The sequence below is a fragment of the Kogia breviceps genome, chromosome 7, assembly GCF_026419965.1.
Source record: "Kogia breviceps isolate mKogBre1 chromosome 7, mKogBre1 haplotype 1, whole genome shotgun sequence".
Classification (NCBI taxonomy): Eukaryota; Metazoa; Chordata; class Mammalia; order Artiodactyla; family Physeteridae; genus Kogia; species Kogia breviceps.
This window is the reverse complement of record NC_081316.1, coordinates 39169357-39185146: the sequence shown is the minus strand read 5'-3', so window position 1 is coordinate 39185146 and position 15790 is coordinate 39169357. Positions and strand designations below refer to the sequence as shown.

At 49.3% G+C, this 15790-nt stretch overlaps 1 protein-coding gene across 13 annotated transcripts in view; it reads right to left on the bottom strand.

Moving 5' to 3' along the window:
* Nucleotides 1-15790, bottom strand: part of PLEKHA7 (pleckstrin homology domain containing A7) — a 242947-nt gene that overhangs the window by 201441 nt on the left and 25716 nt on the right. For 9 of the 13 annotated variants that reach the window (XR_010841356.1, XM_067038144.1, XM_067038156.1 and 6 more), the window contains exons 1-3: nt 11672-11762; nt 11479-11555; nt 11327-11384 (exon numbers count right to left, since the gene is read on the bottom strand). Coding sequence is in view for 12 of the 13 variants with exons in the window: in XM_067038144.1 (XP_066894245.1) it covers nt 11327-11384; nt 11479-11555; nt 11672-11754 (218 nt within the window). In the remaining variant the exon portion in view is untranslated. Of the gene's footprint in view, nt 1-11326; nt 11385-11478; nt 11556-11671; nt 11783-12165; nt 12268-15790 lie in introns of those variants that run through there. The other 4 variants (XM_067038143.1, XM_059069813.2, XM_067038157.1 and 1 more) reach the window with 4 other exon arrangements.

Sequence of the window (15790 nt, the reverse complement as noted above, 5' to 3'; positions counted from 1 at the left end):
GGAGGCAATCCAGCACCAACTAGGTCCTCCCTGCCCCAAGGAGAAGCCTCAAAAGGCCCAGCAAGATCACTGCACAACATGATTATCATATCTTAAATCACTGTGCTCCTCAGACACATGGAGTTTTTTCAAATAAAAAGAGTGTGCTTTGGATTCTAATTTAAATTATCTATCCATTCACAGACTAGGAAGACAATTACTCTTCCCTCCCCCAAAGAACTAATATCACCCGCCCAGAGTTTTAGAAACCATATGGTGCCAAACACACCAACACATTCTGTGCATTTTCAGGTGAGGAGGGCCGGGGGAAAGTCGAAGCAGAGGCCGAGTGAGCTCTCTCCAGCTCCCACCTACACACCAGTGCTAAAAAAGAATGTAGTTATTTAAAGCCTCAGCAAATGGATGTAATTTCAGGTACCGCCAATTCTGCTTAGAAATACATTAATGGGTACAGGGATTATAGATATTTAGCTTCACAGCATCCATGTGTCTATTTTTTTTTTTAAATCCCCAGGTCAAAATGGGTTGAGAAATCTTTCCAAACACTTTCATGGGCAGGGAAGGGAATGATTTGCCCTCCCTGGGACCCTGACCACTGACTTTGTGTCCCTCCTCACCCCTTCAGCTTACAACCCCAATTTACTCCTAACTCCAGTCAAGCCTCTCTCCTTTCGTGCCTGCCAGTGTCAAGAGGGTCACGCCAAACGTCAGATCAACAAACCCACACTGATTTGGTTGAGGAGCGACTCTGTGCCTGACACTGTCCCCAGGGAGTTGGTGAGCCGTTCACAGCACTGAGTCACAATCCTGCCCCCACCCCCATCTTCCCTAGGACCAGCTCAGGAAAGACTGCAACACCAGACTCCTCTAAGACTCATCATCACAACTGTCTGCTGGGACACATTTATTCTTCTCCCACACAGAAGAAGCATTCCCATTTCTCAACTTAATTGCTGCTGCTTGCCTGCTCTGGCTATCAATGTCAATCACTCAGAACAACCCTCCTCTCACCCCAGCCCCTCCTCTGCCCTCAGGAGGATCTCTAAGTGGTCATGGGGTTCTGAGATGTGTAATGGCTAGCCCACCCCCGAGGCAGACACAGTCACCACTCAATGGTCACCCAAAAGACCAGCCACACTGCCAACTTGGAGGCTGACAGCATCGTCTGGGCAGAGGGGAAGAGAGCGTATTCCCAGCCTCCACGGAGGAAACCAGAGGTCCCAGGGAGCCTAGCTCTCCAGGATCTAACTGGGGTCACGGGCTGGGCATTACTGATAGCTATACCCACTGACGCTCTCTCAAGGCCTTTCTCGAAGCTCTATCCAATGAATCCTGACAGACGTCCTCTCTAAATGAAAGGGCTCACGAGGCCTAAGCACCTATTATGTGCTAAACAGCATGCCAGGAGCTTCAGATGGGCCATCACATTTAATTCTCACACAACACTTAGGAGGAAAGTAGCTCAGCCATCACCGCACAAATCGGGAAGCTGAAGCTCCATGACTTTTTCATTTTCAGGGTCCATAAGAATCACCCACGGGGCCTGTAATAACGCTGATTCCCAGTCCACCCCCTAGAAGTTATGCCTCAGCACAGAACACAGCTGCTACTTCGTGTCTACCCTCCCTGCTCCCTCATCAAGTGTTTTAAGACAGATACCAGGGTTATTGCTTCTAAAACAAAGAGCTCAGACGCCCTGCCAGGCAGTGCAAACACTAATACTAACACCTGGAAACCCTCTCCCTGCTGGTGGTGGTGGCAGCAGGGGATGGATGGGGAGGAAATCAAAACAGCCCATTTGGAAAATGTGTCAAACACAAGTACAAGAAAAATACTCATTTTCTCTCAGGTTGGACACAGCCAGACAAGGCTTCGAGGAATCATTTCTTTGACATTTAGCAATGACCATTTAGTGCCCAGCTTCCTTTTAAAGACAAGTCTCAACAAGAAAGCACAATTCTGCCTCCTGTTAGCCTGATCTCAGGAGACTTCCCCCAAGAGAACGAGCTCCTTTGATTGGGCCACATTTCCCCACGGGAGAAGGCTCCCTTTATGGCAGCGGCAATGATTAATAGTTAAATGCTAGATATTATATATCATGGACGATTTGCCAGGCACTGTTCTAAGTTGGCAGTACAGTCACTGCCCCCATTTTACAGATGAAGAAACAGCTGAAGACACAGAGAGGTTTAAGGGACCTGCCCAAGCTGGCAGCAGAGCCAAGATTTCACCCCAGGCGCCCGGACTCCAGAATCTGTGTTCTGTAACCCCCACGCAGCACCACCCCTCACACATAGAATTTGGGGAAGCCCTAGGCAAAATCCCCAATTACGTCACTCTCCTAAAGCCCAGCTACTAGTCAAGAACGGTATCCAGGTCAAGTTCCTACTACTCAACTCGGTGCCAGCCTCTTCAGGACGCAGACAGGCACACACATACCCTCAGCCCCAGCTCCTTCGCATTTCCTCCACTAGCCTCTCCTGCCTCGGGCTGCCCACCACTCCGCTCCTCAGCTGCCTGGCCTTCTTCACACTCACCCTCTGAAGCTCCCTAGGGCGCCCTCCTCAGGCTGCCAGCCCCAGTCACCCACACTGAAACTGCCCAGTATCCCTCTCCTCTCTTGGACTGGGCACTGCTGGAGGGCAGAGACAGCGACCTCCATTCCTCTCCACATCGCCCAGTGGGGAGATTGGCATATCGTAGATGTTCATCAGAGTCTAGATGAAACCTGGATCAAAAGCCATCCAGCCTTTGGTTAAATGCTCCTCCAGCAAGGTGCTATCTGTGGACACACACAAAACCTATCCTCTCCGAACCGAGTTTGGAGAGGACAGGCTTATTGCAGAGGTAACTGTATTAACCTACAATACTGCTCTGCTTCCACACCTCCCGGGTCGGAGATAGTCTCGTCTCTCACTTCACCCAAGGGGAGAGAACACAAGAGGCTGTGCAGCCTGGGCCTAGGCACAGGGCTGGAATGGGATCTCTGCCCCCTTCATCCCCCGAGCACAATGCCCACCTCCCCCCAACCCCTCCCCGTGCTGCAGTGTGCCAAGGAAGCACAGGAGGTAGCCAGCAGCCCCTGGAAGAGAATGCATGCTAACCTCATGCTGTCAGACCTCAAGGGGGTGAGGGCTTTTCCTTGGCAGGAAAAGTCCCTGAAAAACCCTGAGAACACTGATTGTGACGTTGGAAACACTCTCCTGGCAGAACCTTGAAAGAGACAGCCTGGCTCTAAGCAGGCTTAAGAGGCTCATCAGCCCCTAAGCTGTGGTCAGGTGACATCTGGGGGGAGGTCAGGAAATCTACTCCCCCAGAGCACCAGGGACCCAACCCACTGCCCTGCCTGGGAAACATCTACCCTACCCATCATTCTTCTATACTGCGGGGGACTTTCTGAGGGAGGCCCAAGGGGGTGTCTGCTTCAGGGTCATCAGGGAAGGTACAGAGGACCATTTTTGGGAAACAGACTGTAAAGGAAGGATTCAGGACAGAAGGAAAGGCGTGGTGGGAGCCAGAAGACACCTCGCACCATGACAGAAACAGTACACAAATTTGTAGCCAAAAGGACCCGGGTTCAAGTCCTAGCTCCTCCACTGATGCTCTGGCCTTGAAAAGATCTTTTAACCCTTCTCCCACTCCCTGCCTCAAATGCTTGCTTGATCTGTAAAATGAGGACAATAAAATAATAAAAATACCTGCCTCTAAAAAGAACATACGTGTTTTTCAACAATCAAGCACCACGGAGATTATTACTGTTGACATCTGTGGCCCAGGCAGCACCAGACAATGTCTGTCCTTCAGCTGTCAGAGCCAATAACCAGGTGGCCACCCAGATTAAGGAGCAGACATCTGTGTAGTCCTCTAAATGCCCAGGAAAGAGACAAACCAGGAGCCATTTTCACACCTCATTACCCAGGGCTCTTGGTCCCCAGGTCCCGACAGCCTGGACAAGGTACCCATGGCCTTGGGACAGCATAGCTGTTGCTGGACAAGGTTATACAGTGGGTTTTTTTGTTTTCTGTTTTTAATTTATTTATTTATTTTTGGCTGCGTTGGGTCTTCGTTGCTGTGAAAATCGAGAAATAAATGTTTTGACAGCCACTTAAAAACAACAGACAAATAGAACCATATTTCCCCATGCTTTTCCCTCTGCCAGTGTTTATTTAAGACACCCTGCCAGTATGCTGAGATGCTGCTGTCTTACACTGAGCAAACAAGACTCAAACCCATGCTCTTTTCTGAAGACACAGAAAACTAGAGTAAGCACCTCACTAAATCACCAAATAGTTCACATCATGAAGTGCTTTCTTAAAATAAGCTCCTTTTCCCAGAGACCTAGATTTAGGAAGCCCAAAATTTACTCCCATAAATATCAAGAGAATGATACCTACACCCACCGACTTCACATCCGCACTGCACTGCAAATCAGGGGTCACATTCTCACCACCCACCCACTGTCCTTTCTCTGAAAAAAAGAGCCTTAAGAAGCAACTTGCCACCATTTGTCTTAAAGAGCTTTTCCCAGATCTTTTCTAGGTTGGTTTTGAGACCGTGGCACAAATCATGGCTCTTAGTCCTCCCTCCGGCTCTCTACACAACACCACTCTTGTTCCTTTTGCACAGAACCTAACATTTCAATCCATGAGCCAGTTTTCACCCTTGATAAAACAAGCAGGAAGTAAAATATAAAGTGTGGGATTAGGCCAAGGCTTGCCAAGCTGGGAGAACCTTTTCTTAACCTTCAACAACAAGAGGTTTCAGAATGTCCCTTCTAAATAGATGTAAGCTGTTAGTTTCCCAGAAATTCTTTGTGGAACTGTTGCTTTCTGGTTTGAAATAAAGTTGCTGGGACTGCTGTTCCCAGCAACACCTCAATGAGAAAGATGACAAATACTCGAATTAGCAGGCTGGCACGCTACAAGACAAATTTCACTACCATGAAGTTCAACATTTGTCTGGGGAGGAACATGTGGCAGACAGGACAGATTTCTTCCTGGGGTGCCCTGCAAGACTGTCCCTTGGATGATGACTTACTTAAACCTCAAGAGGGCAGCTTCCTGGGCCATCCAGTATTCACAGGCTTCGACACCTGGTACCTATGGCCATCTGGGGTCCCCACTTGGACATTCTGTTCCCCTGGTTCAGCCTTCACTCCCTAACTCCTCTTCTCTCCCTTTCAGACTGAACAATGGGTTTTTAGAATAAAAAACACACACTCTAGATATTTAGCATTATTCCAGAGGACTAATCCTTCTGAAAGAGGCTTGAAGCCTTGGTTCATGCCTGGTCTCCACTCCCCGCCTCCGTAAGATGGGCCCTTAACTGCCCACTCCCAGCCCCCTGGAGCACCCAGCCCTGCCCAGCACTGCTGCTCCTCACTCCTGCCGAGGGGGCCCGAGCACTGGCACTCTCACCCTGTGGGGTCTCGAGTGAGGCATGATGGTGGTGTTTCAGCCAATGAGGTCAATGCTCTGATGTTTGCATTTAAAGCTTTATATTCCACAGTATAGAGATGAACCGTAAGATTTATGCTAATAATTTAAATTTCTAATTTTTTTAAACTTAGAATGACATTAAATAGCAAATAGAAATGCCATAACAAGTTGAGGGAAAGCCAGCAGAAGAAAGGAAAGTGCTTTATACTTCAATACCTTTTTAAAAAATTTATTTATTTAATTTATTTTTGGCTGCATTGGGTCTTCGTTGCTGCCTGCAGGCTTTCTCTAGTTGCGGCGAGCGGGCTTCTCACTGCGGTGGCTTCTCTTGTTGCAGAGCACAGGCTCTAGGCTCGCGGGCTCAGTAGTTGCGGCTCGCGGGCTCAGTAGTCGTGGCTCACGGTCTCTAGAGCACAGGCTCAGTAGTTGTGGCACACGGGCTTGCTCCATGGCATGTGGGATCTTCCCAGACCAGGGCTCAAACCCATGTCCCCTGCATTGGCAGGCGGATTCTTAATCACAGTGCCACCAGGGAAGCCCTACTTTAATACCTTTAATGGCACTTTTTTTTTTTTTTGAACAAGAGACCCTGCACTTTCATTTTGCACAGCGTCCTGCAAATCAGGTTGCCAGTCCTGTCCCAGGATCTGCTGCGATCCAAAGGGCTGGGGAGGGGAAACTGGCCTTACTCCAAGCCTTACTCCAGCACCCACAAAGAGAATGGCACCTACACAGCATGGCCTGAAAGGCTCCAAAGCTAAAACTGAGGGGGACTTAAAGTTAGAAGAGACCTTGTGCAATCAACTGTTTCCCACCAGGACCCTGGAGCCAAGGTAGAGCAGACACCAAGTCCTGGCAACCAGAGAGGGAGGGAGCCCTGTTCCAAAGGCTAACAGATGTCCCGTTCCCCAGACGCAGAGCATGAGGTTAGGAGGTGAAGAAGACAAAGGAGGCCAGGTTCCCGCTTTGAGTGCTGTTCTTGACACCAAGCAACTACATCCAAGAAGCCTGAGGGCCAGGCACCAGCCTTGATGGGTATGGTTCCTGGCCGCTTTGCTTCCTTCACCTTGCCCAGTTTCCCCTATACCCCTGATCTACTTCAATAAATACCAAATGCCTACTCAGTGCCCAGTGCTGGGCTGGGCACCAAAGTCTCAGAGGAGGCAAGACCCCTCCTCTCTGCCATTCATCCTCCTTATTGACTCAAGATCTATTCAAAGCCTGCTGTAGGGAGAACCCAACCCACAGGTTTTCATGAAACCCTGAAGCCCAGCCCACTGTAACACTCTAGCTCCCAAGGTCTCTTCTAGAACTTTTCCCTCATGGGTTTCATGTTTAAAAAGGCTGTGTCTGACAAACTGTTTTTACTAAGTAATAATGGGGAATTCCCTGGAGGTCCAGTGGTTAGGACTCCATGCTTCCAACTGCAGGGGGCATGGGTTTGATCCCTGGTCAGGAAACTAAGTTCCTGATAGCCACGCGGTGCAAAACAAAACAAAAAAAAATTAATGTCTTCCACTTCTTACTTATCAGAGACATGCACCCCCAGCAGACAGCATAGGACACCAGGGCTGCTGCCCTTCCAAGGCACTTCAATCCCCAGCAAAACAAAAAGAGGTGCGGCCACGTGAGCCCTGGGGAGCTTGACTCGGAGCAGTGGCACACGGGCTCCTTCAAGTATCAACGCTGGCTCTCACCTGTGATCTGGGGTAGGAGCCACCTCCACTACCATGGTGACCGTGAAGACCTACGGTCTAGTCCCAGCTCTAACACTTCGGCCAAATCACTGAACCTTCGTGAACCTGAGTTTCATCATCTGAAAAATGGGTAATCCCCGATCTGCTGCTTCTAGGGACTGTTAGAAGATCAGATAAGAAAAGGTACTGGAGAAAGCCAACTGCCCTTTGCTTCCCGAATGCCCAGGATTATACAAGATTCCACATCGGTAAAATGGGACTAGTAACAGTTCCTACCTCATCAAGTTGTTGTGAGAATTAAGTCAGATAATAGCTATAAAACAGTTCCTGGCATTCTTCAAGGCCTCAGAAAGATGAAGCTATTACATAATCGCTATTACTATTATTGCTATTGCTGTTAATGACACTATTATCACAATAATTATCATAACTTGTTACCTGGCTAAGAGACTCATGGGAAAGTAAAGAGGTTTTAAAGTACAGGAAGTCTTCTTAGGAGATATCAGCATCACCTAGTCTAGAATTGGGAGAACCATGTTTTGTCCCAAGTTAATCCAAAAATGAACCAAAAGTGCAGAAATCAAAACTAAAATCCACCTGCCTTAGCTCAAGGTTTTCTGCTTCAAGAAATTTTTCTCTGGAAAGTATTCAAACACCTGCTAAATATCAGGAGCAACTGATGCATCCTGAAAACCTCACACAACTCTGTGGTCCGAGGATCCACTGGGGAAAATAAAAGCAGCTGTGCCAATGCTTTGTCCCTCTAACTGAGCCCTATTAGAGGAAGACCAAAAAAAAAAAAAAAAAAAATTGAACACTCAGAAATGCTTGTAGCAAATCTAAGAAAGCAGAGTGAAGCAAAACATTTTGGGGGGAAAAGAAGAACAATTATTCCCAAGCCCTTAAGTGTCTCAATAAATTGTCACGGGAGGTAGGAAATATAATCAGCTGTCACAGGGTCTCAGCTTTCCCACATGGTTCACCTTTGAGCGTGGGGACACTGTCACATACTGCTTTCCCCTAGGCCTGGGAGGACACAGCCAAGGCCCTGGGGGGGTAGGTAGCCAGAGCTTGCTGTAAGATGATCACCAGGGACTTGACACACAATTACCATAGAAGAGTCAGCAAAAGACAGGAAGGTTGGGAGGCTGTGACTATGGCCTATAGAATCCTACATACCCCTCAAGTCCCCCAGCCCAAGACTTTGCCTAGTACCTCATGAAAAAGACCGAAACTATCAGACAGGAACACCCACCTCTCCCCTCACCAACCTTATCAACCTCCTTACATCAGCTCTGGCACTCAGCCCTTCCTTTCCACAAATGGATGAAATGCCCTGTTCCCATCTGAAACCAGTGAGACTTAAGCCCTGGATGCCGTCCCTCCTACCTTCTCTGAAACACTGCTCCAGTAATTGTCCCATCTCTTTCCTGCATCATCTATTTCTCCATCTCTTCTGAATCATTCCCATCCAAACAAAACACGCTCTACAATCTCCCTCTTAAAAAAAAAAACACCCCCCTCCAAATGTACATCCTCTCCAGTTCTCAGCTAGTTCCTCAACTCCACTCTGTAACAAAACCACCTGAAATATTCACCTATACTTAACTGACTCCATTTCCTTACCCAATGTGTTCTCTTCCACCTGTTCCACTCAGGATTTGTCCTTCAGGCTTCTGGGAGCCCTCATTCTCCTGGGTTTTCTACTACCTTCTCAGTCCTTCTCTTTTGCCAATCTCCAAATGCTGCTCTGTCCCCAGGCTTAGGTCATCTTTTCCGTCTACACTCTTTTCTTAGGTGATTTCATCTAATCCTGTGGCCTTGAATAACACCTATAATAACACCCAAATGTATATCTCCAGTCCTCTTTCTTTCCTGGGCTCAGATTCACACATCTGACTAATTGATATATTCACATTTCAATGTAACATGGCACAACAAGATCTCATGCTCTCCCCCACCCCAAACCTGCTCCTCCCGGCCTTCCCATGTCAATGATATGAGCACCATCCACTCAGGTGCTCAAGCCCCTGGGAGTCATCTCTGACCCTTTTCCTTCTCTCACAGACTGCAACCCAGTCACCAAGCCTAAATCTGACCACTTCTCTCCAGCTCCGATGCTACCTACCACCCTCAGTCAGGCCATCAATGATGCTTGCCTGGACTACAGCAATAGCCTCCTACTACTATCCTTACAATTGCCCACCTACAGCCCACTCTAGAACAGGCAGAGAGACCATTCTGAAAATGTAAATCAGGTAATTCCCTACCAGTCCAGTGGTTAGGACTCAGAGCTTTCACTCCCGGGGCCCAGGTTCGATCCCTGGTCGGGGAACTAAGATCCTGCAAGCCGCCAAAAAAAAAAAAAAAAATTAACAAGTAAATCATTCGTGTGACACTCCTTACCCTGGCTCACAAAGCTCTGTACCATTCAGCTCTCTCTTGTCTGTAACCTCTTCTCCTGCTACCTTCTCCCTTGTCCACCACATTCCAGACACACCGGCCTTTCTGCTCCTTGAACTCGAAGCTATTTCGCACCTTAAAGCCCTTCCACTGGCAGGTTCTCTCTTCCGGAAATGCTCTGCCACCTCATCCACACAAGGATGGCTCTTTCTCGTCATTCAAATTTTACCTTAAATGTCACCTATTCAGAAACATCAACACTAACCTCCCAATCCAACCAAACCACCCAGTTACTTATCACATCATCTTATTTTAATTTTCTGCATAGTAGTTACCACTATCTGACATTATTCTTGTTTGTTTTTTCCCTTATTTTTCTGCTTCCTCCCCTCCCCCACTCAATTGCAAGCTCCCTGAGCTCCCGACCAGTGCCTGCCTCTTCACTTCTGTAGTCCCAATGCTTACAACAATGTGTGGTACACAGGAGAAATCTAATAACATCAATGGATGCAGTTATGAGCCAGAGAGGCCCACTGACCAAGAGGTTTGAGGTCCCAGCCAGCTCCCCAACTTCTCTCTCAAATACAAATGTGAGGTAGGACAGCAGAACCACAGTTACAGGGCTACTGCTCATTTCTATAAATCTCATCCATCAAGATTTCAACCATCTGTCAGAGCCCAAACCAGGAGGGAGGCTCTGGGATGTTCTGGGACCATCTGAGCTTCGAATATGCTGCTCCACTACTGACTTTAGTTGGTGCTTTAGTTGGTGAAGAACGGAATTCTGACTCACAGTCCCCCAAAATACACCAACCTCTATCCTTTGCCTAGTTTATTCATTCAGTGAACAAACATTTACCGAGTGCCTACTCTATGCCAGGCACTGGGGCAAAGGATCAAAAGCAGTTTCTGACCTTATGGAGCTCACCTGCGAGCAGGCAGAGGGTTGCAGAGAAACGCTGCAACCCAGGTACACGCTCAGAGTGGGAAATTAAAGACTATATTAGTGTTAGCGTCAGAACGGCGCCTTAACTCACTGCCCCTCGATTTCATTTCTACAGACCTAGGTCTCGGGTACCTGACGACTGGGGCAAGGCTCCCGAGCTTCTGCGGAAAAGCCACTGATTTACTAGCAGAGGCAGGAGTGATAGCCCCGGTAAAGCGCCAGCTGAAGACACCTAGTGTACGAGTAATGCTATTGGCTGACCGGTACCCCTCCCCAGCCCCACCGCTCCCCCGCAGGCCCGCGCTTTGGAGAAGTGGGGCTGCGGTGCCGACTTTCCACCACCATCCCTGACAACGTGGCCGAAGAGGAAGTCCCTCAAACGAGATGCCGTTCGTCTCTTTCTCCACACCCCCCAACCCCAGTTGCCGAACCCGGGTCAGAACTCCTACTTCTGCTCTCCCCACCTCGGGCCATCCCGGCCCCGGAACCCGCCAGACTCCGCGCAGCCCGAGACCCCAGCGCGGAGGTGTGTCCGACCCCTCACACCAGCGCCCCAATCCCGCCCAATCGCCGCGTCCCGGGCGCAGTTTGAAGCCCCTGCGCCCGCATCGGGCCGGATACCGGACCCCCACCCTGTTCCCCCTGCGGAGATGCGGCCCCCGCCTCGCCTCCGCCTGGAGCCCGCCACACAACTCAGGCACAAAATAGCCCACATGAGTGCGGCCGCGGCGCAGTGCGCGCCAACTCGCCGGACCCGCGCGGGAGAAGGGGGGGCGGCGGCGCGGCGGGAAACGGGTCGGACCCCGAGGCACAGGTGAAGGCGCGGCGCCCCCGTCACTCACTCGATGAAGTAACTGGCGCCCTCCTCCGTGAAGCCCTCCTCCCAGCCGCGGGGCAGGTCTGTGGAAACGCCAGAAAAGTCCGGTCAAACTTGGGCCACCCAAGCGCACGACCTCCTCCCCCAAGGGCCCCACCCAGCCGGCCCGGCGCCCACCTGAGCGGATCATGTGGCCGGAGTTGACGGGTTCCCCGGTGCGCGGGTGTAGCCAGGTCGTGCAGCGGAGCTGGTCGCTGCGGAGAGACAGATGCACCTGTTAGCGCCGCCGCCGCTCTGGGGGCGCTCGCCCGGCCCCGCACCCCCGCCCGGCCCGCGCCCCAGCCCGCGTCCCCGCTTTCCCGCGCCGCACTTGATGAAGAAGACGCGGCCATCCCGGCACACGCCGTAGGACCAGTGCTCAGGTAAAGTGTCTCGCCCGACCGCCGCCGCCATGTTCGCCGCGCACTGAGTAGCCGCGGCCGCCACTGGGAGGGAGGGAGGGGGCGGAGGCGGGGGAGGGGGCGGTGCGGGCGGCGTGCCGGCGGGCTCGGCCCGCTCGGGCCTGGACTGCGCCCCCGGGCGCTCCGTTGCGGCGCTGGCTCCTCGGGACGCGGGCGTGCGGCGGCCAGGGCCCGGGCTGGCAGAGTCCCGGCACCGCCGCGGGAGTTCGCCGCTGCACCCGCCCAGCCCAGCGCGGTAGCCGCGGCCTTTGTCCCCGCGCCTTCCCCGCCCCCAGCCCCCAGCCCGCCGCGCGCCCCTTGGCCCCTGAGGCCGCGAGACTCGAGCAGGGCGGGGGCCGCCTTCGGGGCGCGGCGGGCCAACTCCTGAGACAGGGTGCTCCCCGAATGCGCCTGTAAACCCCACCGGACCCACACGACACAACTCTCCAGGAACTGTACTTCTTTCTGAACCATGTAAACCTCAACAGGTTACTTCCATATTCCCTCCGAGCCTCGTTTTCTTCCCCTGTAAAATAAAGTTAGTAATAAATACTACATGGGATTGTTCTGTAGATTAAATGAAATAACAGTGGTGTAAAGTGCTTAACTGGACCCGGGCACGTATAGGTGCTCTGTTAATCCCAGGTCAGCCATGATTTCATTTTCCCAAGTTTGCAGCTGGCGTATGAAGCAGGAGGATGCAGGTCCTCCTCCGACACACCAACACATAGCCCTGAAGTTGGAAGGAATAACAGGTCTCTGCCTTCAATTCTTGTCAAGTGACAGGTGCTGAGAGCTGTGCTGCATCTCATCCATCTTTAGAAGAACAGACCCTCCAGGCGGGGGGTGGGGGGGGTTTGAAGTGGGGGCTCTGGAAGCTTCTTTGCATGGCTGGAGCCTTCTCAGTCTTTGGTCTCATCTCAGCTCCTGGGGGATCCCTCCCCTGACCTCACTGTCTAAAGGAGACCCTTCCCCTCCTCCACTCACTATTCCTTTACTTCTGTCACTTAGTTGACATTATTTGTGTTTGTTTATTGCCTTTTTGTTGTACATTATCACACATACACAAACACACCAGTAAAATGTCAGCCGGATGAGAGGAGGGGCCTTGTTCTGTCTCACTCACTGCCATATCCCCAGTGCCTGGAACAGTGCCTGACTCATTTATATAGTCAATAAATGCGGCTTGAGTGCATGAAAAACACTCTACCCTGACATCCCTGCACACTGAGCATGGACAGAGAGGAAGCTGGGCTCTGGGAGATGTCAGGTCCAGCCTTTGAGGGACATAGGAGATAGCTGGTGGGATGCAGCTCACATGAAAGTGAGACTGTAGGCTAGATTCAGAAAGGCGCCCCACTAATAAGAACCTACTGTATAGCACTTTACTCAATACTCTGTAATGACCTATATTGGGAAAAATATCTAAAAAAGAGTGGATATATGTATAACTGATTCACTTTCCTGTACAGCAAAAACTGACACAACATTGTAAATCAACTATAGAGGAAAGAAAGGAAAGGCAGGAAGGAAGGAATACGACCCAACATGTGGAATTTGGCTGGACCCTGAAGGACTGGTCAGATTTGACTGGGAAGAACGCATCCCAGAGGAGAGGGATGAGAGAGCAAACATGGGATTGTGGAAGGGGTATGGGATGTTGAGGAGACCATAAAGGTGCCCTTCCTTAGGAACAGACAGTGGTGTTCGGAAGGAGGCTCATCTGAGTTAAAAAGAGGGAGCTGTGCTTGTGGAGGACCTTGAACACCTGTCCGAGAGGCCTCCTCCCTTTGAGGAGATTCTTGAGCAAATTACAAGGGGAGAGTAGTATCTTTGTTGTTAAACATTAATTTAAAAGAATGCATTAAGTGGGCAAAGGACATGAACACACAGTTCATAGAAAAGTAATACTTTTTAAAAAATAAATTTATTTGTTTATTTTTGGCTGCACTGGGTCTTCGTTGCTGCAAGCAGGCTTTCTCTAGTTGTGGTGAGTGGGCTTCTTACTGTGGTGGCTCCTCTTGTTGCAGAGCATGGGCTCTAGGTGCATGTGTTTCAGTAGTTATAGCATGCAGTTTCAGTAGTTGTGGCACACGGGCTTAGTTGCTCCGTGGCATGTGGGATCTTCCCGGACCAGGGATGGAACCCGTGTCCCCTGCATTGGCAGGCAGATTCTCAACGAATGCACCACCAGGGAAGCCCAGAAAAGTGATACTTGTAAACAAGTGAAAGAATATTCAACCCCCTCATAATAGGAGGAATGCAGATTAAAATTAAGGTAAGATTTTTTAGTATCAGATTGGCAAAAATCACTTTGTAGAGAAAGACATTCTTGTTCATTGTTGGTGGGACTATAAAATAGTTGTCTAATTGAAGGCAATTTGGCAACAGCTTTATAATTTAAATGCATATATCTTTTGACCTAGCAATTCTTCTACTAGAAATTTATCCTACGTTAATGCTCACACAGGGGCACAAAGACATGTGTACAAGAGTATTCACTGCAACATTGTCGATAGTTACAAAAGACCAGAAACAACCTAAGTGTCTATCCCCCCAAAATAGATTTGTATGGTGACAGATGTTAACTAGATTTATTGTGGTGGTGTTTTGCAATATATACAAATATTGAATCATTATGTTGTATGCCTGGAACTAATATATGTCAATTACACCTCAATTTTTTAAAATGGGTTAAATTATGTCATACTCCTACAATGGGTTGCTATGCAGCTGTTAAAAAGAATGAGGTAGATCTTTATGTACTGGTATGGAATACTCTCTGATATATTAAGTGAAATGCAAAACACAGAACTGTGTATGTGGTATGCTGCTATTAATATGTAGGTGCATCATGGCTGAATAAGATACCCTTAATTTGTGTCCTGCCTTCAACAACAACAATATGGCATCCATCCATGGACAAGAGTGCATTTATAGGAGCTGTGGGATCCAGCACCATATGCCAAGGGACCCAGGAGGAGTCTCACCCACACATTTCAGGCAATAGACATACAAACCTTGGTCTCAGCTGTGGACCCTGAGGGGCCCACGAACCAACTGCAGCCCCTCTCAGACACAGTCTAGGGGCTGTGGCAAACACTGTCTTAGAAAATCACCCACAGACAAGAGAGTCTTTGTGGAAGTCCAGGTTTGGTGTAAAGTTCCAGCACACCACTGGAGCAAAAAAATACAAGTTTGGATGCATTGAAAAGGGCAGTTAGTAAAAACTAGAGAAGGGAGATGCTCTTTCAAATGCAAAGACAGCAACACAAAACTTCAAGGAACATGAAAAATCAGTGAAACATGACACCACCAAAGGATCACAATAATCTTCCAGTTACCAATCCCACAGACATGGAGATATGCAACTTATCCAGTAAATAATTCAAAATAGCTCTGTTTAGGGACTTCCCTGGTGGCACAGTGGTCAAGAATCTGCCTGCCAATGCAAGGGACACGGGTTCAAGCCCTGGTCCGGGAAGATCCCACATGCTGAGGAGCAACTAAGCCCGTGCACCACAACTACTGAGCCCACGTGCCACAACTACTGAAGCCTGCACACCTAGAGCCCATGCTCTGCAACAAGAGAAGCCACCTCAATGAGAAGCCCACACACTGCAATGAAGAGTAGCCCCTGCTCACCACAACTAGAGAAAGCCCGTGTGCAGCAATGAAGACCCAACGCCAAAAATAAATAAATTAAATAAATAAATTTATTTTAAAAAATAGCCCTGTTTTAAGGAAACTTAATGAGCTACAAATAATAAATGCTGGAGAGGGTGTGGAGAAAAGGGAACCCTCTTACACTGTTGGAATGTAAATTGGTACAGCCACTATGGAAAACAGTATGTACATTCCTCAAAGAACTAAAAATAGAGTTGACATATGATTCAGCAATCCCACTCCTGGGCATATACCCTGATAAAACTATAATTCAAAAAGATACATGCACCCCTATGTTCATAGCAACACTATTTACAATAGCCAAGACTTGGAAACAACCTAAATGTCCAGTGACAGATAAATGGATAAAGAAGATGTGGTGT